The sequence below is a fragment of the Acomys minous genome (assembly GCF_964271855.1).
Source record: "Acomys minous genome assembly, chromosome: 12".
Lineage (NCBI taxonomy): Eukaryota > Metazoa > Chordata > Mammalia > Rodentia > Muridae > Acomys > Acomys minous.
In genome coordinates, this window is record NC_140493.1 from 95573 (window position 1) to 122489 (window position 26917).

At 44.5% G+C, this 26917-nt stretch overlaps 1 protein-coding gene across 1 annotated transcript in view; it reads right to left on the reverse strand.

Annotated features, from left to right (window-relative positions):
• NCKAP1L (NCK associated protein 1 like) overlaps positions 1-26917 on the reverse strand; it is a 45062-nt gene that overhangs the window by 13854 nt on the left and 4291 nt on the right. The window contains exons 4-21 of the mRNA XM_084749242.1: positions 22527-22583; positions 21072-21214; positions 20173-20263; positions 19946-20083; positions 17768-17816; positions 17525-17681; positions 12023-12079; positions 11678-11774; positions 10651-10760; positions 10367-10499; positions 9934-10015; positions 9691-9749; positions 9335-9480; positions 7557-7689; positions 7159-7278; positions 4702-4847; positions 4314-4445; positions 1264-1482 (exon numbers count right to left, since the gene is read on the reverse strand). Coding sequence (XP_084605368.1) covers positions 1264-1482; positions 4314-4445; positions 4702-4847; positions 7159-7278; positions 7557-7689; positions 9335-9480; positions 9691-9749; positions 9934-10015; positions 10367-10499; positions 10651-10760; positions 11678-11774; positions 12023-12079; positions 17525-17681; positions 17768-17816; positions 19946-20083; positions 20173-20263; positions 21072-21214; positions 22527-22583 — 2069 coding nt within the window. The remainder of the gene's footprint in view (positions 1-1263; positions 1483-4313; positions 4446-4701; positions 4848-7158; positions 7279-7556; positions 7690-9334; positions 9481-9690; positions 9750-9933; positions 10016-10366; positions 10500-10650; positions 10761-11677; positions 11775-12022; positions 12080-17524; positions 17682-17767; positions 17817-19945; positions 20084-20172; positions 20264-21071; positions 21215-22526; positions 22584-26917) is intronic.

The following is a 26917-nucleotide window of genomic DNA, read 5'->3' on the forward strand; positions in this document are numbered from 1 at the left end:
AGCTAAGACAGGCTCACACTGACACTTTTTAAAGTATTAACTGGATTCCTGTAAAACACACTGAAGCCATATCCTCTCCAGCAAAAAGGCTAGACCAAGGACCCAGGGATTCCAGAAGCCAGTCTCAAACCAAACTTCTGGCTGACAGGAGCACCAATCACCCAGTCTCCAAATCTTCCCTCCCTACACTTCTGTACAAATCAGAGAAGCTGGCTCCAGCAGTGCCACCCTGCTGCCAACTGCCCCTCACCCAGATACCAGTTCTGAGTTTGTCTCTTTCAGCACCAGTGGGCCAAACTTAGCTTTCAATCAGTTTTCCCCCGTTAATTACAATTTGTCGTCAAAATTTTAAAACTGAAAATTTACATTAAAAAAAATAACTTAGTGGAGCAGCACTCAGTGGGTACTAAAAGGTTGCTATCTCTATGAAAGTGAAATTCTACTGTGAATGCTCATAGCTGGTGAAATACACCTACCTTACCAGGCTGGCCCCTTCCCAGTATCCTGCTGAGCTTATAGTAGCTTTAAAGCGCCACCCAGTGGCTTGGGGAAGGAGAAATCTACCTCTTGGTTTTTAAAAATTGTCAAAGAAAATGATGCTTTCCCTGGTTTGGAGGAAAGGCCCCTTTCCCTAGTCAGAACAACCTACTGGACTTGGCACAGGCGTGGCTGAGAATGAGGAAATGGTGTGCAGGAGAGACGGGTGGACAGCAGAGGGAGCCGCTAAACCAACAGGAGGAAGAAGAGTGTCAGAAAGAAGTGGCAGAATCCTTTTCAATAGAAATGTTAAAAATCAGCCTGGCAGTGGTGGCGCACGCCTTTAATCCCAGCACCCGGGAGGCAGAGGCAGGTGGATCTCTGTGAGTCCGAGGCCAGCCTGGTCTACAAAGTGAGTCCAGTACAGCCAAGGCTACACAGAGAAACCCTGTCTTAAAAACAAAACAAAACAAAAACACAAAGAAAGAAAGAAAGAAAGAAAGAAAGAAAGAAAAAAGGAACAGTAAAAATCCAAAAAAGGAAAGTTAACGGTTGGGCATTAAGAGGAATAAAGTCAAAGAGCCACGGGGTGGATGCACAGAGAGCGATGTGAAGGCTAGAATGGGAGGGGGGTCCAGGTCTGCCCTTCTTAATCTCATCTACAAACAGGAAGGAACCCCTTACAGGCTCAGTGACGTGCTGGAGGTGAGAACGCTTGGCCATGGGGACCTAACATGTAAGGAAAGGCACCAGCAGAGGTGAGACAACGGAAAGGAGGACACTGACCAGTTTGTGTAGAGAGTGGTGACAGTCTGCTCGCCACTTGCGTCCAACGGCTGTGTCTGCTGCAGGAGGGCGTTGCGAATGACTCTGGAAGCATCTGCGCCCAAAAACTGTGCCAGGGACTGAATGAAAGTGATGTAGGCTTTCACTCCTGCCAACAGCTCAGAAGGTCTAAGGATCTCCTGGGTTGCGGCATTGTAGCCAGCCAGAGTCACGATGGCTCTAAGTAACAAAAGCCTCAGTAATTACAAATATATTAACAACCACGGAAACAACCCTACCTTCCTGGGTGCTACACATATTATCTCACTTAAACCCCATGGCAACCCAGTAAGGTAGACACCATTACCTCTATTTTGTGGATAATGAAACAGAGCACGCAAAAACACTTGTGAGGATCACACAGCTGGCCAGTGGCAGCTTGGATTTGGGTCCATTGACATTAGATTCCTAGCCATTTCTTTCTCTGGAGAAATTAGGTCATCTGGTAAAAGGCCTGAGCTTTCAAATGCCACCCAACTCTAAAGAAATAACTAGTCACAACTTGTGCCAAGAATGGTAATCCATGCTTAGAAGGCCTTAGAAACACAGTGCAGCCCCAGGTGGTCAGGGATGCCTGACAGGATAGAGCAGCCTGCATAATCTAGAGAATACAGAATAAATGTCTGCTGCATACAGCCTTGAGTGCACAGTATGTTCCTTCCCCAGGGCCTAAGATTTCCAGTTATACGCAGTCCTTTGACTTACAACTTTTTTCTTCATAAGGAATGGTGAACAGTCAGGGTAGGACATATTCGCCTGGGTGTGTCATTCATTCGCACCTTACTATAAAGGAACTCCTCAAACTCTTCCTAAGCTGTGAGATGTTTGGAGTTCTTTGCTCGGTTGGTATTTTGGCAAAATGTTTACGGCAGGGAGTCCAGGAAGGTCTGATCCCACAAATGGAAGGGAATTTTTTAGAACCCTGGGTATCATTTAAAGAAAAATGATGCAAAGAAAACAAGAGAGAGGCAGGTCTGGTCACTGTTAGAGTGTTTGGCCAGCTGTGGTAACGCACACCTGTGGTGCCAGTGCTCAGAGAGATAAAGCAGGAGAACTAGGAACTAAAGTCTATCCTGGGCTACGTGCTACTTGGGGAAGCTCTGTCTCACAAGGGGGCGGAGTGGAATGGGGAGATCGCTCAACAGTTAAAAAGCTCTGGCTGCTCTTCCAGAGGACTGGGGTTCCAGTTACAGCACCCACAGGGAAGCTAACAATCGTCTGTAACTCCAGTTCCAGAGAATTCAACATCTTCTTCTGGTATCCAAAGACACCAAATATGTATATGGTGTACAGATAGGTACACATGCAAGCAAAACACCAGTGCACATAAAAATAAAATAAAATAAAATTCCCATTAATTTTTTTAAAAAAGCTAAAATTTCTAGCCAAACCTGGAGCTTTTGGAATAATGACCCTGTGAAGCAAGAATCAGAGATTCTAGGACTCTGGGTGATCACACCCTTGCTGCTTCAGGGCCTGGAAACCACCACGGCTATTGATGGTGTGCACGGGCAATTATCACACTGTCATCTCCTTGCCATTGGGTGCAACTGAAGCACTTCCCCCCTAGAACAAAAACAAGCTAATTTTACTTCACTCAGGCAAAAACTCTAGTAGAAAAATAAATCTGCATCTCTCACAGTCAAAACACAGCTTGTAAACTGATTTTCCTGCCCCTGTTTTCATGCATGCTGACACAGCCAGAGCAAACTGTGGACACAAGTCTTACAGCTTTGCCCCAGCCCAGCCACAGCTGCACATCAAGATGCAGCGCAGGCCCTACAGTGCACTGTGCACATGCTCAGTGTAACCCATGCCCCACCCAGCTCACCCAGGGTCTCTCTCTGCCACCACTCTGCCTCTTTGTCACTTGAACAGAACTACATGGCTCCATCTCAGCCTTGGAAATACTGGTTCCTCTGCCTATGGTGACTGCTCCCAGACAGTCACACACCATACCTGGCTTCATAGTTTCTTCAGGGGTTCACTCAAATGTCATTTTTTCCAAGTCAGAGACCATGAACACAGTGTCTAAAACTGCAGCATTACCACACACACACTTCCTATGCTCTCTTCCCTGCTTTATCTTTCTGTCTATCATTTACCACTAACCTGGCATATTTGATGCTCTCTTATTTTGCTAGTCTGTCTCCCTAGTACAAGGTAAACTTCATAGGGCAGGGCTATGTTTGGTGTGCTACTTTATCAATAGCCTCTAGAACATCCCTGACACATAGTAGTTGTTCAATAAATACTGGTTAAATTAATTGCTCATATACCAAGACAAAACACAAAAGGATAATGGATTACTCCTACGCAGTCCTCTCCATCCCCTAACTGCAGGGCCTCTGACGTAAGCGGAACCCTTCCTTCTTCAGAAAACAATGGAATAAGGGGCAAAGTGCAGGAAGGGAATTTATTTAACTAAGGTTGATTATATTGCAGGAACTTGGCACTCATAGTAATCTGTATTTGTCTACTAATCCTCAATGTCAGGTCATTCTCAATGATCTATAAGGTAAATATTATTATCCCGGACTTAATAGGAAGAAAACTGACTCAGATAAGTTAGATAATCCATTGTTGTAGCTAATGGCCAGAGTGTGGGCTCAGTGCTATAGGCTGTAAAGAGTCTGAATGTTTTCTCCCCTTTTTAGGGTCTGTGTAGTTAGGCTAACCTAGACTTCTCTAGGCAACCAAAGATGACCTTAAACTCCTGTCATTTCTGCCCCTATCTCCCAAGTGCTGGTCTCCCTCTGCTCTCTCTACCAAGCAATGGGGATGGATCAGCTGCTCATCAAAATCTATAGAAATAGGGCTCTTTTTCTCCTCCTCCTCCTCCTCCTCCTCCTCCTCCTCCTCCTCCTCCTCCTCATCCTCCTCCCAGGGGTGCGTGGAACCTATGCCAGCCTGTATCAGTCTCCAGCCTGCGACATGACCACTGGGTGGATCTAATAGGACCACACTGAAGATCTCCAGAGAGTGCAAACATGGGCCAGGAAGAGGGCTACCTGCTGAGCCTGGTCTCCAGGTGGCTGCTGAGGTACTCGGACGGGAAGATGGTGTGTTCAAAGACAGAGAAGCTGTACACATGATTCATTGCCAGTGCCAACTCAGTCAAGTTTAGATGTAGTTTGTCCATGCTAAAAAGAAAAAAATAGAACTTGATTATGGGTCTGGTGCTGTGTACTGGTATCTGGGAAGGAAATGCCAGGCCATGTTCCTTAGACCCCTGTCACTCTCGAGGGACACTCAGGCTTGAATAGTACACACTAGAAAATTCACTTAGGTGCTTTTCTGTATCTGCCAATTCCCACCACCTCCTCTGCTCTTCCCCTTGTATCACACCCCCTCTTTCCTCTTCTCCCTCCTTTTGGCCCTTGGGGGCCAGGTCCTCACTTAGTCACAAGGCTGCGGTTCTTCCGGTGACTCTCCGCCCCTGGCTTGTCCCTCTCAGGCTCTCCTTTCCGGGGGGCCTGCCTCTGCTTCATGGACTTCTTGTTCTTGGCTTTGCTGATGGTGGTGGCACAGTGCTTAGGTAGAAGCTTCAGGATGGACACAGAGGAGGGGAGACAACGGTCACTGATAGCAGCTGTAAGAGGCTCCTCTCCCCAGCCAGCTAGCTTCTCTTTCTCTAGTGGGGATCTTTTTAGAATGTGTGCATTTCTTCCAGTGTTCATGACTATCTCCCCGTGTAGAGCCTCAAGTCCTAAGTCGGCAGCGTCTTTCCTGGATGAAAGCACTGCTCCCACCCACATCTAAGGCCTTTCCTAACAGACAGATTCAAGGGAAAACAAGCTCCACTAACCTTGTTTTGTAGGGTCCCAAAGTGGGGAAACAATGCTTCTTGTTAGACAAAACCATCATCACACAGGGCTGTACCCCTCTTATTCTGCCTCATGAAGAGCCTTGCCCAGACTACCGTGGCCCTCCAAATTCTCAAAGTTCACATGTTTTCAATATCCTTTCCTTGTTTCTCCTTTTTCTTAAATATGGGTATATGTATATTTCCTGCTAGCTAGCTCAGACATCAATCCCCTTTCCCTGCACTGCCCCACAGAAAATGCACGCCGCCACAGGATATTTAGGTCGCCTTAGGGAACCACTTTTTGGACTACTTTCAGAACAGATAAGAGCCACACAGAAAATTCATTTTGTTACTTTGTAAGCGTGCTTCCTATTCTTAAACCCAAATTCCATTGGCTCAAAAAAATTAAACAAAATAAAATTCACCTTGATAGACAAAGACATATTAATATGAAAGTATTTACGGTTGATTAAAAAATCAGTACCCAAAGATGTAACCACATTAGTAATGACTCAAGGCTTAGTCATTCCTGATCCAGCACTGAGTAACCCTGTTTACCACGCGTGTGGTAGATACTCATAGCAAATGACAAATACAGCTGTAAGTCCCTCATTTGCATGTCTTCTGTGCATCAATTACTTACACTCTTTCAGTCATGTATTTGTATTTCTCTCCACCTTACACTGGGACATTCCCAAAGGCAGGGAACATGTACCTTCCTTTTTGATCTTCACCCCAAACTGTTAGCCTAAGAGATTAGTGTCCATTTAGAGTCGCATAATACAAGAGCTAATGTTTGTTGACTGTTGTATATGCCAAATATTTAATGTATTCTATTTCATTTAATCCTTATTACACCTCTGTCAAAAAGAAAAGTATTTTTATCCTTACTTGACACATAAGAAAATGAAAACGCTGAGTAATACAGTAACTATCTGTACTCACACACTTACAGCTATTGCACATGTACAAACTCACACACACACACACACACACATACACCTTATTTCCTCTCCGACTCAAACTATTCTGACTCAAACCCAGGAAGGGCGGGTAGTCTGGGAAACTCAAGACTTCGGGGACAACTGCCTTCTTATTCCTGGTTTTCTGAAATGTAGGTTGATCTAATCATGACCAGGTGCTGTGAGTCAATCAAGGGAGGAAGAGAAGAAGCCAGAAGAAGTAATCCTGGGGACCAGCACGAGTCCTCGGAAATGCCCAGTTAGTTGTAGACTGGGACACTGATGAACAGAATGACCAGACAAGACAGTGATCTGGAGCCATTGTCCCAAACATGTGAGCACCATGCGAAGAGGACAAAGTTCATCTCCCAAAATTGAACTGCTCAAGTCAGAGTGTTTACAGCTGCTTCTATCCTCTGAGTGTATCCAACCTACCACCACAGATCATGTACTACCAAGGATAACACAAAATCACAAGCTTACTTAAAACATTAGGCCATGCGTGTGCGTGTGTGTGTGTGTGTTTGTGCGCGCGAGCGTGCGTGCGTGCATGTGTGGGTGCATGGGTTGCCATTCTTGTAACTTAAAGAGTTCTCCAGAGCTGGAGAGATGGCTCAGAGGTTAAGAGCACTGTCTACTCTTCCAAGGGTCCTGAGTTCAATTCCCAGCAACCACATGGTGGCTCACAACCATCTGTAATGAGATCTGGTACCCTCTTCTGTAGTGCAGGCACACATGCAGACAGAACACTGAATAAATAATAAATCTTTTTTTTTTTTAAAGAGTTCTCCAACATGAACTTTGCAGAAGGCTACCCCAGGTCACAATGTCAGAAGGTGGTGCATTGTGATTCTAATTCCAAGAGAGTACTTGGAGTGACAATACCAGTAGAGGACTCTGCCACAAACCAAAGTTTACAAAAGCCCTAACTCAGTGGTTTCCATAGTGTAGTGGTTATCACGTTCACCTAACAAAAGCCCTAACTCTATTCAAGAAACCAAGAATTTGGCCTGTGAGAGACAAGTATGGATGGAGGATAAAGGCACCAACGATGAGAAAAGGGGCTGATCCAGGGTGAGGGGCCACCTGTTCAGTCAGGTTCCTCTGTTCAGCACAGATCTCAAGCACACAGTTGCTGGTCTGCTTGGCCAGCTCTTCCAGGAAGGCGTTGCAGTGGTGGAGACCGTGGTTCTTTAGGTGAGGGTACTGTAGGGGAGGACCAGGGAAGAAACACGTCACATGAAGGCCACGTCCCTCTCCCCACACTGCTCTCACCCCTTGCCTGAGCCATCCTCTCCTAAGGAAAAAGAAACAAACCAGAAAGAGAGGACACATTCCGTATCAAAATGAGATGTTTGGGACTCATCCAACACTTGTGCCTGTTCCCTTCCCAGGGTCAAAATCATCCCCTGGAACTGTATTTTGAGAGGTAAAGAAGAGACGTGACTAGAGATAAATTAGAGCGTGAGCGTCAGGGTACCCACCTCCTCTGGGCACATTTCATGAGTGCAGTGGACAAAATGAGCACAAATCATGGGAAATGCAATGCTGTAGCGAAGCATGGTTGGTTCCTCCAGGGTCATAGCAAACATCTTCTCAAAGGTGCGGAGATGAAAGCTGCAGAAAAAGAAGAGGACTGAAAACCAGGGCTTATGGCCAGACCCTTTCAGCAATTTTCTTCTTCCTATTTGCCACTCTGCCCTACTTTCTATCCTAGAAGGGAACCAAAGAAATCTTAACCTTTTCAGAGCCTTACAATGGGCTTCCAAGGCAGCAAAATGCTAACTTTCCCTTCCCTGAACAAAATTTGCAGTTCCTGCCTGGCAGTCACCTGAGTCAGGCCATCCCCTATAACTCTGTGGCTTCAAATTCACGCTCCCTCAAAACACAACACACAGGCTCCAGATAACCTACTTAGATTCAGTGCTTGAAACTTTCCTTTCCTTCATCAGGATTATGTTGATGTGCACTTAGCATATGTGTGTCATACTCCTCCATTTCTGGAAATGGCAAAGGACAGACACGACTAATGTGCTTTGGTTTTTATTGTTATGTGTTGTGGGGATGTTATTTGGGGGTTTGGGGTGGTTGTTGTTTGTTTTCGATCCTTCAAAGAGTAGAGTTACACATCACAGTGATCAGCTAATTGTTGCCAAGTGTCAGTCTGTTGAAGATAGTTCAGTATTCATTCTCCAATAGCCCTTTTCTCCAGCCTCTCAATTATTTCTTACTTTCCAAACACTAAATTTCCACAACATACATGTTTCCTTCATTTTGTTTTATCTTATTTTATTTTGGGTTTTTGAGACGGGGTCTCAAGGCTTGGGACTCACTGGACAGCCTAGGCTGGCCTAGAACTCACAGCCATCCGCCTCCGCAGGCTCCCAAGCACTTACGTCCCCTCCTTGCTGTTTAAGACAGTCCCTTTGAGGCCCATTCTTTCCTTCAGCTCAGTAAGTAGCCAATGGTGACCTTCAGTTCCTGACCCTCCTGTCCCTACCTTCCAAGTGCTGACATTACAGATGTGTGTCACCACAGCTGGCTTCATGTCTTTAAATCTAAATGTCATGGCTGGGGAATAGTAGTTAAGAGCAGTTACTGTGCTTTGAGCCAACCCAGGTGTAGTCCCCAGTACTCAGATCAGGTGGTTCACAACCACCTATACTCCAGCTCCAGGGGATCCAGCACCTTCCTTTGTCCTTTGTGGGTACCTACACATAAGTGGCACACACACACACACACACACACACACACACACACACACACGAGAGAGAGAGAGAGAGAGAGAGAGAGAGAGAGGGAGGGAGATTCATACCCATAAAGTCTTTAAATTATAATGTCCTAAGAACTTAAAGTAACAAACAAATAAACAAAACCTGGAGGGCTAGAGAGATGGCTCAGAGGTTAAGGCTGCTCTTCTAGAGGTCCTGAGTTTGATTCCCAGCAACCACATGGTGGCTCATAACCATCCATAGTGAGATCTGGTGCCCTCTTCTGGCATGCAGGTGCACATGCAGGCAGAATAATGTGTATATATAATAAATAAATATATCAAAGAAGTTTACAAGAAAACACAGGGCTCGTGTCTTTAATCCCACCCTTCAGGAGGTAGAGGCACATGAGTCACCAGGAGTCATCCAGAGAGTTCCAGGACAGCCAAAGCTACACAGAGAAACCCTTTCTCAAAAACTAGATAGATAGATAGATAGATAGAAAGAAAGAAAGAAAGTGGACTGATAATGAAGTCAGAACCAGGACACACCAGAAGGTAGAAAGGTCAGAGGTTTCCACCAGCATTTTCTCTACCGAGTCCAACATCTGGGAGTGAAAGATGATGAGGTTCATGACCTTGGCTAAGTCAGGATTCTCGTGCAGGTGCAACGGCGCCTTCGCCACGCTGGTGTATGCCTGCGATTGGAGTGGAAGACAAGACAAATGGATGAAGCCTAGCCTTGAGGCTGTAATCTGACCTGGGTGCATTGGGCCATGTGTACTCAGCAGTTCCCAAAGATTACTGATACCCTGAAGCAGAGTTTAAGAAGTCAAAAGATTGGGGAGAGACTTGTGAAAGAAGAACCCAGGGGGACAGGAGGGGGCACCGCAAGGCAAGAACCTTACCTGTAGGCGGAACCAATCCAGCCTTAATCCAGAAAAGTCAAATTTCTCTTCGTTATCAACTATAAAAACAGAAGCAAATGCAAGAGAAAAATGATAAAACGGCCCCTGGCCCCTGGCCCCTGGCTGCACAGAACAGTAGGTCTCTTCAAAGTTATCCAGTGCTCCGGCTCACAGACCAATATTTCCAGAAAAACCGTGTCAGCCCTTGTAAGTGCTCTGCCGCTTTCACCTTCCTCCAGTTACCTTGCTTGAGATTCAGAGAGGACAGCGCACTAACAAACGAGGACATGATAACAGACTCCTCCTCTGGACACACAGACAGGTTCTAAAAGAAAAGCAGAAGGTGCTGTCAGGGCCCACAGCTTCCATAAGATGGAAAAATGCAACCAGAGGCTCAGTCGGTGCGTGAGGTGGAAGGGACTGCTGGCTGCCCAAGACAGAAAAACCCAAGCAAGGAACAGACAGAGCCACCTAGAAGCCCTGCCACGTGGCCTCCCATTTCTCTTCAGTTTTCTCTCCTCTTGATAGGGGGCAACAATCTGTTGAGATCATTCATCTTTACCATCCTTAGTGTTCTACCACCTTTCTGGAACCCAAACTCCAGGCATTTGGCCAGAAGGGAAAGCTACCAGGGATCAATCATGATGACCACCAAAGTGTCATCAGTGAGATATACCTGGATGATGTCACTCAGCACAAGGACGTCGAACCTGGCCAGGTACTGAAGGTGGTACTGCTGGATCACCTTGATGTGCCGACGGACCAGACCCCTGACCTCCTCCACCAAGAACAGAAGTTCCGCAATGCTCCTGTGAAGATGAGGACAGGACAGACCACAGAATGGGTAAGTGGAGACACGGCTAGACAAGGCAGGGACCGAGACACCCCCCCCCCGATCATTTGCTGCCGCCTTGCCCCCTTCTCCCAGGCTAAGGACAAGGGTCTTAAGCAAATACTAACGAGTCAGCATAGTCTTCAGGCGTCTTAGTCTTGGTGACATTTTCTGTATGGCGAACCAGCCAAGTGATCTCATCACGAATGAAAGACAGGGCCATGAAAGCAAAAAGGGCCTAAGAGAGGACAAAGCCTATTAGAATTTTCCACTTGAATGGATTTTCTACATACATTTTTTTCTTTTAAATTTTAGTGTATGGTTATAGCTCTATTGGGAGAGTGCTCACCTCTCGGGTACAAAGCTCAGGGTTATATCCCCAGAAGCGAAGGGGGGGGAAGGGGGGATGGGGGGGGAGTGAGCACAGAGAAAATGATTGAAATAATCTGTACGTGGACATAATTGTGTAGCCACACTGACAGCATCTGGAAACAGGCACACAGAAAGCTGAACCATGTGACATAGAATCAGACACACATATGTTGGCTCTGGCTCACAGTCAATACCCCTCCCTCTCAACAAAATTAAATTTTAGAAATGCTTAATGGGTATTTATATGGCTTAAAACAGAAAGCAAGCTCTGTCGTCAATTAGTTTACACTCAAATAGAAGACAGGCCAAGGACACAAATAGCTGTTAGACGCATGCGTGAAGATGCCGAGGGAAAACATGAACCATGTGGGTACTTTGGGAGTCACTGAACCAGCACACATATAAACTGATCGCAAGAGAAGGGGCCTGAGTGATGGTTCTACCGGTGAAGCGCTCACCATGTAAACGTAAGGATCTGAGTTCAGCCACCAGAGCCCATGTGAAAAGAAGGCATGCTGGTGGTATGCACATGCAACCCCAGTGCTCAGGAGCCTCACTGGTCAGTCTGAGCCTCAGCCAGTGAAAGACTGTCTCAAAACAACAAGGTAGACTGCCTCTAAGAACAGCCCGTGAGGTTGTCCTCTGGCCTGCACACCCATGTATGAACACGCATGTGCTGTCTCGGGCATGCTAAGTCACCACCCACGAGTCATTACTCATCATCCCACACACACACACACACACACACACACACACACACACAAACACACACACTTCTCTTGCCTTAGGACCCAGCAGGCCTGGCTCATCGTTCAACACAGTCTCCAACTCCTTCACAGCTGTCCGCAGAAACTGCCGGCGTTGACAGTGAAACTGGCCACTGAGGAAGGAAAGTGGAAAGCAGAGAATACTGTCTTTCCCTCTCTCACAAGCTCCCCAGAAGCAGTGCAGAAGAGGGGTGTCAGGCAGGAGGAAGGCTCGGTGCGGAAACTCAGAGAGGAAACACAGCCAGGTGTGGGGCTGCAGGAAGATCTTAGGGGTGAGCCCACAAGTCTGTACAGAGATTCAGTGCGCTGAAGTGGAAAGTCTGGGGAGATCCCTATCCCAGCCCCTCCAAGCCCACCTTACCTGTTTGCGATGGCATGTTCCTTGCTCTCCTTGATGTCTGCCACCCGCTTACTGTACCTAAGGATTGACATGTCCGGCACAGCAGGGTGTCATGCCATCAGTTAGTAAGAACAGGCGCCCTAACTAGCAGGACTTTCACCCATTCGTCTCACCCTATGCAAACAAGACTCTAAGCTTAGAGACCGTCCTGCTCCATGGTTCATTCTGCAAAGACAATCACTACAGGAGCCAAACCAGGCTGTGATAATGTGTGCCTGTCATCCCAGCACTCAGGAGACAGGGCAGGAGGATCACAAGCTGAAGGGCAACAAGATAGATAGATAGATAGATAGATAGATAGATAGATAGATAGATAGATAGATAGATAGACAGACAGACAGACAGACAGACAGACAGACAGACAGACAGGCAGGCAGACAGATAGAATCTGTCAAAAGCAAAAAAAAAAAAAAAGGCTGGTAAGGGGTTAAGAAAAAAGGGGGAAAGGAAGAAGAAAACAGAGACAAGGAAAAAGAAAAGGAAGGAAATGCTATGCAGTAGTCAGCTGGGCCGCAGTGGTGAAGGCCACGTGGACTGCTTTCTCACACTGTGCGTGGCTTCTAATCAACCACTCTTCCAGATTTGACTGGGGTCAAGAAGGGAGTCACAAACACTACTCCCAGCCCTGCTTGCTACAGGTCCCAGCCTCACCCACTCTGTCTTGGTATTTAGCTCACCAACTATCTGTCACTTTTTATCTTTCCCTCTCTGCTGGCTTATTTTCCACTCTCAGCCAACAAGTTCCAAGCCTCTCTTATTCTGGAAACTCTCACTTGACCCCAACACCCTGCAGGGCACCCAGTCTCCCACACCATCAGCTCCTCCAGAGATACACTCCTTTTCCCTCCTCCCCCTTCCTGACCCTTCCAACCTCACAAGACCTTCAGCACTGAACAATCCATTCCTCTGAGGTCAACGTGAACTTTTGAGTCACCAAATTAAATAACCTTTCTTATTGCTGTAGTTTATCTGCAACGTTTGATCATATCTTTTTTCTAATAGAGACCTGCACCCGAGTCCCACACTGCACGGCCTCTGCGCCCTGTGTTCCTAACTGTCTTCACTCATTCTGTCAGCTGCTGCCACAGCAGTGGAGGAGAATTTGTAATCTCTATAATCTCCCTTCTCCAAGCCTCTCCTTTACTGAACTTAGCATAAAAATTAAAGGCATTTGGAATTGAGAATTATCTTAATTAAATCAGGATTCAACTCCATAGCACGGCTAAGGGATAATTATTTCAACTTCCATCCAGTATATAGGACAGACACAAGATTAAGAGTCAAAAAAAAAAAAAAACCCTAGAATTATTTCATATTCCCACCTCTCATTAAGTAGGGGACATTTAGACTGCATCTCTGGTCTTCTTATTTACAGATATACACATATGTATATATGTATTATATACATAAGTATGTATACTTAAGTTATAAAGATCAAATCACATTATTTATGCCAAAGAACTTCTTATCAGCTGCTGTCCTTAGTGACAGGAACTGAACATATTTCCATCTCACTAGAAAACTTAATACATACACATTTCTATTTCCTGTGACTTCTGCTTAAAGACTCAATTCTCTCAACTCTGGAAATGAATTATTTCACTGTGTTCTTGTTCTTTGTTCTCTTGTTTTGTTCTTTTAAATGTTTCTCTCACTCTCTTTTTTTTTTTTTCTTCTTGGCAATTTTTAAAAACATTTATATATTTATTTGTGGGGTTAGAGTGTGTATATATGTGTGCCATGGCACAAACATAGAATTCAGAAGATAATATTTAAGAGAAGGCTTTCTCCTTGCACCATGTGATTTCCAAGGATGGAACTCAGGCCATCAGGCTTGGTGACAAGTGCCTTCACCTGCTGAGCCACCTCAACAGCCTTTTGGAAATTTTTTTTTTTGACACAGGGTCTCTCTGTATAGCCTTGGCTGTCCAGGACTCACTGTGTAGACCAGGCTGGCCTCGAACTCACAGCGATCTGCCTGCCTCTGCCTCCTGAGTGCTGTGATTAAAGGCATGTGCCACCACCACCCGGCTTTCACATTTTTTAAAAAAACATTAATACTACTTGGTTGTTGAGGAACAAGTATTTTCATTACTGTGTCTTGTTTTTGTTTGTTTGTTTTGTTTCTTTCCAATCAGAGTATTAAACCCCATGGCCTTACACATACTAGCAAGCATCCTGCCTCTAAGCCGTGGTCCTACACTTTAATATATAATAAATAAGACTATCAAGAGGGAGCAGAATTTTATAAAAAGCTGTTATTAAAACATAGGCTAGGGATAGATCTCAAAGGTGGCGTGCTTTCCTAGAAAGTACAAAGCACTGGGTTTGATCCTGAGCTTGGGAGTCAGGGGAGAAAAAAAAACTCTGAAAAGCGTTATCCTCCACGTCTGAGAACTTACCCTACAAAGCATCTGAATGTGCCCACAAGAATACATCAGTGAATTCTCTAAAGTGCTTGTTTAACATGGGAGGCAGAGGCAGGGAATCTCCCTGTGTGTTAGGCCAGCTTGGTCTATACAGCAAGTTCCAGGATACCATGGACTACATAAAGAGACTCCCATATTTTAAAAAAAAAAAAAGCATTTATTTAAAATTATCATTTCAAATTACCTCACCTTACACACACACACACACACACACACACACACACACACACACACAGAGCACATCAAACCATTCTGGGAGGTGAGGCTTCATTTCTTTCACGTTTCCAGATGTTGTATTTGCCAACAGAAATAAATGAAGTAATCCGGCCTCTCCCTCAATTCCATCCTCCTTCCTCCTCCTCCTCTCACTCCATCCTCCCTTCACAGTGACACTGACTTAATCCCTTATCTTGCATTTACCCTTAAAACCACCGAAACCAGCTTCCAACCTCACCACTCACTTGAGGTTGCCCACAGAAGACGAAGATGGCCTCTGTAGCGAAATCCAGTGAACTCTGTGTTTGTTTTCAGTCACATTGTCTACCATATAATAACGGTTCCTTCCCTCTTGCCATGCTCTCTTCCCCTGGCTTGATGTTTTTTTTCCTCCTCTATGCCTATCATGGATTTTCCTGCCTCTGCTTGGCCCTTGAATATCAATGTCCTCCAAAGGTCCTTGCTCTTGCTCACAACTATTCTCAGGGCGTTGATTAGCATGTCACCATGTCATCATCTGGGCCCAGCAGCATGCCTAGTTGCTAAGTCACACAGCAAGAGGCTGGACATACTTAGCCTGTATGTCCTGCCAACGTGTCCAGTTCAGCCTGCTCAAAACTGAGTGCGCGGGGCTCAGCAGTTACGAGCACTTGCTGCTCCTGCAGAGGATCTGGCTTGGGGTTCCAACACCCACATGGAATCTCACAGCCAGGTCCAACTCCAGTTCCTTAGGACGGCTTCCCACACCTAGCCTCCATGGGCACTGCACACACATGGTACAGAGACACCACAAAAGAAAAATCATACACATAAAAATAAACTAAAAGTCTAAAAATAAAATATTGAATCAGTCTTTCCCCGCACTCATGGTAGCTCTCCTGTCTCTACCCTAAGGAATACCAGATGCCTATTCCAGAGATCTTGACATCCTCCATCTTTCCTAATTTAACAAATTAATCCCTGCTTCTAGCTTTGCCCATCTAATCTTTCTTCCCTGGAGCATTAATCTTCTCTAAAATGCAAATCTGATCCTTTTAACTGCCTCATTTGAATTTATTCAATGACTCCTGACCCTCTTGAGTCCAGATTCAAACTCTAAGGCAGAGCTCATGATACCCCAATTCACTGTTCCAAAACCAGCTTTCACAGCCCCACCTTTGTAACCCAAGCTGTCCAACTTGAACCTCTGAGTATGTTTTTTTCTTTTGCCTAAAAAGCTATGAACTTTCAGCTAGGTTTGGTGACAAACACTTTTTAATCCCAGCACTGAGATGGAAGGCAAATCTCTGTGAGTTTGAGGCCAACCTGATCTACACAGTGAGTTCCAGGACATCCAGGGCTATAGAGAAACCCTATCTTAAAGAGGGGGGATGGGGGGGAAGAGGGCTAGAGCGATTGCTCAGCTGGTAAGAGCATTGGCAGCTCTTCCACAGGTCCTGAATTCAATTCCCAGCAACCATATGGTGGCTCACAGCCATCTATTCTGGAATCTGATGCCCCCTTCTGGAATGCAGGTGTACATGCAGATAGAGCATTCATAGATAAAATAAATAAAATCTTTTTTTTTTTTTAATTTCTGAAAGAAAGAAAAAATGAAGGAAGGAAGGAAGGAAGGAATGGAGGATAGGGAGGAACTGAGTGCTGTTTGCTGCAACTGTCTGTCTGTCTTCTGTTTTCTTTAGAACCTGTAAAGCCATTGCAAATAGCCTTAATGCCTGCCCCTGCCGCCCCAACGCGCCACCCACCCCCAGCCCCGCTTACACAGCACTTTGTGTTTCAACCCCCTACTCTACCACAGCAGTTTGCCTATTTTCCAACAACTCTTCTTTTTAAGCTCAAGAACCATTTTATTATGGTTTAAGAGAAGAAGAGGGGTGGGAACAAGCCAGGCAAGGGGCAATTCTCAGAAACTACAGGAAGGAAGGCAAGATGAGGAAGAGGAAGAGCCACGCCATTTGAGTTAGAACATAAGTCAGATGGGTGATAGACAAACAACTGCAAAAAGGAGTGAGAGCAAACTTCAAGGGAAGAGTCAGGGAGCCCAAAGTGTTAGGGAAAGTGCACTTAAAACCAAAAAGGCTATGCTTTTGTAAGTAATTCAGCAGCTGCTACTTTGTATTTCAATAAGGTCTCACTGTGTAGCCCATGTTTATCCTCCTGCCTTAGACGCTAAGTGCTGGGATTACTGGAGTGTACCACCAAACTCAGCTAGATACATTAAAAAAAAAAAAATCAAGTGTGTGATACAATGTACCAGATCATTCCCCATACTTTTCACATACTTTACATACGTGAACTCTTCAGAACACTACAAGGTCATAGAGAGATACATCTCCACTTCGTTGTGGTTCTGTGTTTTGTTTGTGCCTACTTGACTTTGTTTTGGTTTTGAGATAGGGTCTTATATACCTCAGTCTGGCCTGGAACTCACTGTGGAGCAAGCCAAGTCTGACCTTGAACACCTGGTCCTTCCTCCTGCCTTCACCTCCCAGGGTGCTGGGATTATAGGGGTACACCACCACAATCAGATGGGAGGTACCACTTTATCCATATTTTACAGATGAGGAAATTGAGCCCATGGCATGGACAAGTTAAGTAACGTACCCAACGTCACACAGGTATTAAGTGGCTCAGCTTGAACTCAAGCCAGGCAATCTGGCCTTACAATATCTTATACCTAAGATCCAGTGAGGCACCAACAAAGTATAAGTATTCAATAAATATTTCAAAGTTATAATTAATCCCCACACCTATACTTTGGGGAAAGGAATGTTGATGAGGCCCTAGCTTCCAAAAGATCAGCTTCCAAATCACTCACCCTTTCAAACTGCTGAACAGGTCCTCGGTGACCTTGTGCACCTGCAGCACATCCTCTCGTATGAGGGTAATGTACAGAGAGCCCTCCAGACACAGCTTCCACAGTTTCTGGCACTGGCTGTTGGAGTTGAGGCACCCATGGCAAAGAAGAAAGCCAACTACAGGTGGGTAAGAGGCAGAGAAGGCTTTTAGTGCGCACCTGGGAGTGCGGCCTTGCCCTTTCCCAAATGTTCCTACAACTTACTTATGATCCATCGCTCCATCACCTCCACGGACAGATATTCGCAGGCCATCTATGAGAAGGCAAGCAGAGAGGGCCAAGTAGCTGCTTAGGACTTCTAAGGAAAGGACAGAGCCAGCAAGATGGCCCAACAGATAAAGGAGCCCGTTGTCAACCTGAATTTAATACCCAGAACCCACACGGGGGAGCAACAGATCCCTTAAAGGTGTCTTCTGACTCCTATACTTGTGTTCCACCCACGTATGATACAAAATAAATAAATAAAAGTGTAATAATTTTTTAAATAGAAGACAGGGGAAGAACTCATGCCTAGCATGCACAAGACCCAGAGTGAAATCCCCAGCACTAAAAGCAAACAAAAATAACACTTCTTTTTACCAGACTGGATCAAAGCACTTTGAAGAGACTACAGCTAGGAAAGCTGCCATTAGGAAATGAGACACTGTAAAGGGACGGGGGGGGGGCGAAGGACATAGTTGAGGAAAAGAACAAGGTTGGACAAGACATAAGAACAAATAAACACGGGTAACATCTCATTAACACTGAGATACTTTCAAGGAGTTTCAACTCAAATCTCATAATTTCTTCCTCCGTTGTGTTCTTTAATCATACCTGAAGTGCAAACATTCATTTGGAACTTATCAATGACCTCTCAGTTGTGCGTGTGTGTGTGTGTGTGTGTGTGTGCGCGTGTGCATGTGTGCGTGTGCGTGTGCATGTATGCGCGTGTGCGTGTGTGCGTGTGTGTGCATGTGTGTGTGTGTGCATGTATGCGCGTGTGCGTGTGTGCGTGTGTGTGCGTGTGTGCGTGTGCATGTGTGCATATGCGTGTGTGTGTGTGCGCGTGCGCGCGCGCGTGTGTGTGTGTGTGTGTGCGTGTGCATGTGTGCGTGTGCGTGTGCGTGTGTGCGTGCGCGTGCGCGTGTGTGTGTGTGTGTGTGTGTGTGTGTACATTCTTGCATATTCTTGTACACGCCAGCGCGCCACATCCCCTGTATTCCTCAATCACTCTCCTTGTATTTCTGAGACAGAGTTTCTCACTGAGCCCAGAGCTTATGGCTGATTGGCTTAGCTCCAAAGATCTGCCTGTCTCCACTCTCCAGTGCTGAGGTTACAGAGACCAGCACTGTGTCTAGTTTTTATACAGCGCTAGGAGTCAGAATCCAGGTCGTCACAACTGCACGGCCATCAGCCCCCACTGCCCACTTCACCCCCACACACTTTTATTGGTTTTGGTCTTTTGAGACAAGTTCATGCTTATATAGTCCTGGCTGGCCTCACACGTGTGGCAATCCTCACGCTTCTGCCTGTCAAGTGCTGAAATTGCTCTGCATTTCTATGGCATATCTTCCTTTCAGGACTATAATTCTTTGAGGGGAGGTGTTAAGCCAGTCATGTCTGAAGATCAACATTTATTAGTTAATTGACTCCTAATGTTAATTCCTACTTTTTTTTTCTTTCTTTCTTTCTTTCTTTCTTTCTTTCTTTCTTTCTTCTTTCTTCAAGACAGGGTTTCTCTGTGTAGCCCTGGCTGTCCCTGGCCTTGAACTCACAGCGATCTTCCTGCCTCTGCCTCCCAAGTGCTGGGATTAAAGGAGTGAGCCACCACTGCCTGGCTGAAAATTCCTACTTATACCTAATGACTCCATTTCTTTTTTGTTGTTGTTGTTGTTGTTGTTGTTTGTTTGTGTTTTCTTTTTTATAATTTATTTAATTTTATTTTATGTGCCTTTGGTATGGGGGCAAGGGTGTCAGATCCCTTGGAACTGGAATACAGACAGTTGTGAGCTGTTACTGGGTGCTGGGAATTGAACCGAGGTCCTTTGGAAGAGCAGACAGTGCTCTTAACCACTGAGCCATCTCTCCAGCCCCTTTATTTGGGTTTTGAGTCCAAGTCTTACATAGCAAGTGTCAGGCCAACTGTGGATACATAACAGTCATCTTGCCTCAGTCTCCCAAGAGCTAGGGCCATAAGTATAACATGGCACCACACCCTAATGACTCAATTTCATCCATTTGTTAATTCAGGCACATACTAACCCTGGTCCAATCAGAAACTCAACATGAGTCATGACTGTTGTGCTTAAGAAGAGACCAACATAGAGGCAGGCCCTAGAAGAATCTGGGGGTGGGGGCCTAGGCAGAGAATACCTCTCCTAACAGAAGGAAGGGGGAACTCACTGTGTCTGAATTGGCAGGGTTAATCATGGCCGGGGGGCTGCTGATGAGACTTAGAAGCTGGGCACTGCGCCACTGCTCAGCACCCTGGTTCCTCCGAACAAAGAGGAAGTGCAGAGAGAGGAGGGCTCCACTCACAGCCTGTGGGAAAAGGCAAATAAATCCTTAATGTCAAGGATGAATATGGATGCTTCTGCCTGGATGGTTCTCCTCTCGCTCAGGGAGCTCGCCTTTGTGTGAGGTCCAAACTCTTCTGTCAGCTTCTTCAGAGGATGGTCATACTCCAGTACCATCTGGCCCAGTCGAGCGAAACTGGGGTCACTGGAGGAAAGCAGAGGAGGGAGGAGTTACAGGCCGTTCCATGCATAAGTGGGGGATAATGCATATGTATACACAGGCCGGCGAGCCTACTCCCTCCAAAGACAGGTATGCTAGCCTGTGGGTTACATACGCTGATGTCCACTATAGGTGTACCAAGCTATGCTTAGAAATAACCACCCAGTTTTGAACAGGTCCATGAAAGTTTCTTCCTTGTAAGCTCCCCATGTAGGGCTGGGTGCATAACAGCTACTTGTCAATTTTCACTTGCTAGTCTATATCAAATATGCCTGCACCTAAATCTCTGACAATCCCACAAGGGAAATAAAGGATTCAAAGCTCTGGCAAGATGCTCATATAGACACAGGGGAATGCACATCACACATAGGACACCACTCTCTTCTTTCTAGGCTTCCTTTAAATACATATATTGCATTAATGAACGGAGGACAGAATTGCAAATAATCCAACACCCATTTCTGTTTGGCTTCCAATTATCCTTAATGTGTATTGTCTTACATTATTTACCTCTAATGGCTTAGCCTTACTGGTATTAGTCCTAAATACTAAAAAGAATTGTCTTTGCCTTTTATAATAACCTGAAAAGCAAAGTGGAAGCCAATCCAGGATTATAAATAGATCAGAGATTATGCAGAGAGGATAATCCACTGGCAGAGATTCAATAGTTAACTATACGTGAAAGTGTTTGCCTGGGAACCATGTGGACCACAGGTTCTCACATCAGAGGTCATGACATCAAGTTCCTCTGTCTCCGTGCACCCCTGGCAGCAGCACTTCACTCCTAACTCACCCGTGCCCGTGCAGCATCTCATGGGCACAGTTGTACATGCCAATGAGTATCCGGCGGTCCTCAATCCGTGACAGGAGTAAAATGACTGAGGTGTAAGTCACAATCAAGTCCAGGTAGTTCCGAGTAAAGTCAAAGTTGAGATTCTACGGTGAAAATACATAGAAATCCCAAGATCAATGTGGCCAATTAATCCGGACCACCCCCAGCTCCAACCATTACTAAACAGACTCAATGCCTGTTAGAAGTAGGAATCAACAGTAGAAGTTTTCAGAAGAAAATGGAAACAAAGGTCAGGAGCTAAACACAAGCTCAGATGCAGGAGAGCCTGGTACCTTGACATTAGCCCATAATCACAGCTGCTCAGGGTACTGAGGCAAAGTCAAGGCCAGCTAAGACTACAGAATAAGCTTAAAGCCAGCTTGGACAACTTAGTGAGGCCTTGTCACAAAATAAGGAAGTTTAGCTGGGCGTGGTAGAGCACACCCTTTAACCCCAGCACTCAGGAGGCAGAGACAGATGCATCTCTGAGTTTGAATCCAGCCTGGTGGAGTTCCAGGATAGCTAGGGTTACATAGATAAGCTCCAGAGGAAACTCTGTCTTGCAAAATCAAAAAGAAGAAGAAGGGAGCGAGAGGAAAAAGAAAGAGAGGAGGGAGGGAGGGAAGGAGGAAGAGAGAGAGACAGACAGACAGACAGACAGACAGACGGAGACAGACAGATGGAGACAGAGACAGAGAGACAGAAAAGAGATGGGGGGATAGAGAGAGGAGGAGAGAGAGAGGGAGAGAGAGATGGGAGAGGGAAAGATAGAGAAAGGGATGGGAAGAGAAGGAAAGGGGGGAGGGAGATGAGGGAGAGGGAGAAAGTTGTTTATTTGTTGTTGTTTTTTTTAATAGAACTAAGAATCTAAGTCAGTAATAGAACTTTTCCTAGAATACACAAGGCCCTAGATTCAAAGCCCAATACCAAAAATAAACAAAAAAGGACACAAAGAAACTAGGAAATAAGGGTTAAAGGATGTGAAATAAAAATACTGCTGTGCAATTTTGTGTTGTTTAAATCACATTGATGTTCTGCTTAGTATTTAAAAGTATTTAACCTTAGCATATTCTTTTTTAAAAGAATTACAGTACCTAGGGCCATCAAAATGCCACACTGGGTAAAAGGCACTTGTTGCTGAGCCTAACAACCTAAGTCTGACCTCTGAAACCCACATGGTAGAAAGAGAGACCTGACTCCTACAAAGGTTCTTCTGAGTTCCACATGTGTGCTACGCCACATCAACACACACACCCTCTCCCACCTCCATACACATAATATGTAAATATAGTCCTGAGAAGGAACAAATAAAACAGTCATTTGTCTAATTCTGTCCTACCCTCCCTTGTCTTAGATTACACCTGGCCTTTTCTTTAATTCTCTGCTACAATAGAAAAACTTCACAAAGGCTCTTACGATATCAAAGTGGCACTGGCAGGCATCAATGGTGTTGAGAAGTTCATACACATGGTCCTGGGGGTGGAAGGGAAGAAGAAAGTGAGTAAGAAGAAAGTGGTGCATGCTACCCAGACAGGGATAACGTAACCACTTCCCTAGAGGTCCTGGGAATCCACCTTAAGGAAGAACATTTTTCAAAAGAGAAGGACATTTCTTCTCACAGGCCATCAATGGCCCCTGTCAGACTGTCTGCTGCTGCCACAGGCCACAGATGTTATGCACATAATGCCTGACTTCCTGTTCCTGGGTCCTGTTTCCCCACAAGGTGATAGAAAACAACTTTTTTTTTTTTTTTTTTTTTTTGGTTTTTCGAGACAGGGTCTCTCTGAGTAGCCTTGGCTGTCCTGGAGTCACTTTGTAGACCAGGATGGCCTTGAACTCACAGCGATCCACATGCCTCTGCCTCCCAAGTGCTGGGATTAAAGGCATGAGCCACCACCGCCCGGCCCAGAAAACAACTTTTTAAAGTTTGGCATTGTTTTATTATGTTTTTTTTAATGTATACATTTATATTATTACACATAGATAAAATAAACTACATACAGCAGGAAGAACCACAAGATAATCAGGAATTATATCAATGTTACATTCAAAGTGATTTAGCAATTTGTATTTGGCAAACATGAAGTAAACATCTTTCCTATCTTGTTGGGTCTAAATTTCTGAATGAAGATCAGTATCTATCATATCTCATCTCTATTAACTTAAATCCTTCATCTAAAAACATCTTAACCTCTAACCTACTAGGCTTAATTGAAAGACTAAAAAGTTTGGCATTTAAAAAAATAAAATAAAATTCAACCGGGCACAGAGGTGCACACTTGTAATCCCAGCACTCAAGGAGGCAGAGGCAGGTGGATCACTGTGAGCTTGAGGCCAGCCTGGTCTACAAAGCGAGTCTAGGACAGCAAGGGCTACACAGAGAGACCCACAACCCAGTCCTCCAAAAACACTCTTTTCTAAAGAACAAAAAGAGAGGAATTTGAAAATTCTCCATGCAAAGATATGATGATGTTTAGAACATAGAAATGCTAATTATCCTAAGTTGACTACAATACATTGTATACAGACATCAAATGATCATACTATATCCCCCCCACACACACACACAAAACGTACCAACTATTTTTAAAATTGAAAAATCTCAAAAAAATTCAATATATTCTTACGATATGATTCAATAACCCTAGGGAAATGAAAAACACATCCCTAAAAAGATTTTACTTGAAATTTCATTGTAAATTTATACAAACTGGTTCAAATCTAGTAGCAACCCACGAACCAGGAAATAAATAAGCCATTTGTATCTGTACAATGGAACAGTTCTCAGCAAAAATAAGTGGTGAGCCATTGTCACATGAGAGGCTATAGATGAATCTCAAAGCACGAAAGAATACATGCTGATCAGATTCCATCTACCTGAACCTTTAGAAAAGAAACACCATTCCAGACACCAGTTTAACGGTTGCCTGGGACCAGAAGTGACAAGGGAAAAGGCCCAGGTACCTTTGGGGTAACGAGACTTTTCTGTACTTTGATTGGAATGGTGATGCAAGAACAGATAAGTTTGTCAACGCTTATTTAAATGTGTACGAAAGCTGGGCATGGGAGCTCCTGCTGTGCCAGGGGAAAATTCAGGAGAGGGTAGTGAGTCTGAGCCAGGCTTCCTTCTCCTGCTCCCTCAAGTGACTTTCCTCTTCCTCATAGCCACACTCAACTTCAAGATTAATACTCTGACCTGACCCTGCTCCTAACCTCCCAGCCTCCATGATACCACTCTCTTCACTATACAATCTAAATAACACTCTACATTAATTCCCTAGGGTTGACACGGTGTTGTTGTTGTTGTTGTTGTTGTTTGGGAGTTTTTTGTTTTGAGACAGGGTTTCTCTGTGTAGCCTTGGCTGTCCTGGACTCACTTTGTAGACCAGCCTGGCCTTGAACTCACAGAGTTCTGCCCGCCTCCAACCCTCCAACTCTCCTGGCAGCTCAGTATTTTCAAAGCAGGGTCTATAGTGTTGTGTCATGTAAAGAACCCCAATAAGGGGCTGGAGAGGTGGCTCAGCAGTCAAGACTCACTCTGTAGCATTGGCTGCTCTTCCAGAGGACCTGGGTTCAATTCCCAGCACCCACATGGAAGCTCGCAACTGTCTGTAACTCCTGTTCCAGGAGAGACTCACACAGACACACATGCAGACAAAACACCAATGCACATAAAAAAATAAAAATAATTTTTAAAAACCCTAACAATATCACCACAAACGGGTGCTATTGGGGTAAAATATGCATTATTTCTCAAATATGGGAAGAACTCATGACCACAAGGTAGCGCACACCTTCAATTCCGTTACTCAGGAGGCAGAGGCAGGCAGATTTCCATGAATCAGAGGCCAGCCTGGCTTACATAGTTTCAGAACAGTAAGAGCTATGTACAGAAACCTTCTCTTAGGAAAAAAAAAATGGGGGCAGGGGAAACAGGTGGTGGTGGCACACACCTTTGATCCCAGCCCTGGAGAGGCAGAGGCAGGTGGATCTTTGTGAGTTTGAGGCCAGCCTGGTCTACAGAGTGAGTCCAGGACAGTAAAGGCTACACAGAAAAATCCTGTCTCAAAAAGCCAAAAAAGAGAAAAAAAAGAAAAAAGAAAGAAGAAAGAAAATATGTTCAATATATAAAAATTAAAAGACAATACAGACAGGCTTAATTTTAATTAGGGTGTTGCTGCTGCTGCTGTTGAAACACAGCCTGACCTCAAACTGCATATATAGCTTATACAGTTGCGATTATAGACACCAGCCGCCATATTAGTCTATTAGTTTTTCTTTTTTGGTTTTTTTGTTGTTGTTGTTTTTGTTTAGACTTTTGAGACTGTAGTCCTGGCGCAGAGAATCCCTGTCTCAAAAAACAAAAACAAAAACAAAAAAAGAAGCAAATGATTACCCTTTAAAATCTGAACAAAATATCATTGTGTGCTACAGCTACTGAAAGCTTTTAACAACAAGACAAATCCAAACTGACACAAATTCTGAACCACTTTCCTGAACTCTTTAAAGGTCAAGTCATAAAAGACAAAGGCAGGGATTATTATAACAAAACAAGTGCAAATATGGGCTCTGTGTTAGCCAATAATATCATGGAATATTATATTTCCTCAGCATGACAACTGTACTTGGATTATGTAAGAAAATGTTCCTGTCCTTAGCAGATGTATACTAAAATATTTTGGGAAGGAAATGTCATGTCTGCAAATAAGTAAAATGGTTTGGAGGAAAAGTGAGTGACAAGCAATATGGCAAAATACTAACAATTAGGAGAGCCACAAGAAAAGCAGCATTTCAGGTTGACGATCCCTGATCCAAAATGCTGAGGACCAAAAGTGCCTCTATCTTGGATATTTCAGATTTGGAAATGTTTACATGTATGTATAAAATATCTTGAGGATGGAACCCAAATCCAAACACAAAATTCATTTGTGTTACATGGACACCTCATTGTACGTATCTTGTATGGGTTTGAATGAAATTGTTATTAAAGGCATGATCTCCCAGTTTCCTGTGCCTTCCCCCCAATTCCTGTGCCGCTTTTGCTGTTATGGATCCCTCTTCTGGAACAGTATCTTCCACACATTGCCTGGGTCATGGTGTCTTATCATATAACAGAAAAGCAACAATACACAACCTAAAAATAAGTTATTCAATTTTTTTTTTTTTGTATTTTGACTATAACTGATCACATGGGTCAGACCTACACTCAAGAAATTTCAGATTTTAGAGTATTCTAGAGTTCAGATTTTCAGATTAGAGAAAAACAACCAGTACCACATTTACTTTCTGTGGGGTGGGGGAGTAGCTCAAATGGATTCTCACTATGTAGACCAGGCTAGCCTCAAACTCAGAGATCAGTCTGCCTCCACCTCTCACGTGCTGGGGTTAAGGGTGTGCCCACCATGCTAGGCTTACATTTGGACATTTTTACTGTGCTTATAATAAAATATGGGAGGAAATACTAATGCAAAAAGGTGTGGCCTACACAGAACTCTCCTAACACTCACCAAAAACTGAACAAAACTGGTTTTAAAATGTACAAAGAAGTTGAAGGAGATTATTTCTCCAAAAAGATATACAAATGTCCAATAAAAACAATAAAAGATGCCCTGCATCACCACGTAGTAGGACATAAATTACAGAAACAGTGAGACAAGGGTGTAGCTGAGCGGTAAAGCTTCGCCTAGGGTTTGTGAGACCTTAGCTTTGATACTCACTATGCAAAACACAGAAAACATGAGTTGTCAGCATATCAGAATGTTGATAAATTATATCCTTGTTTACTGTTAGTAGTCAATTAAATAGTA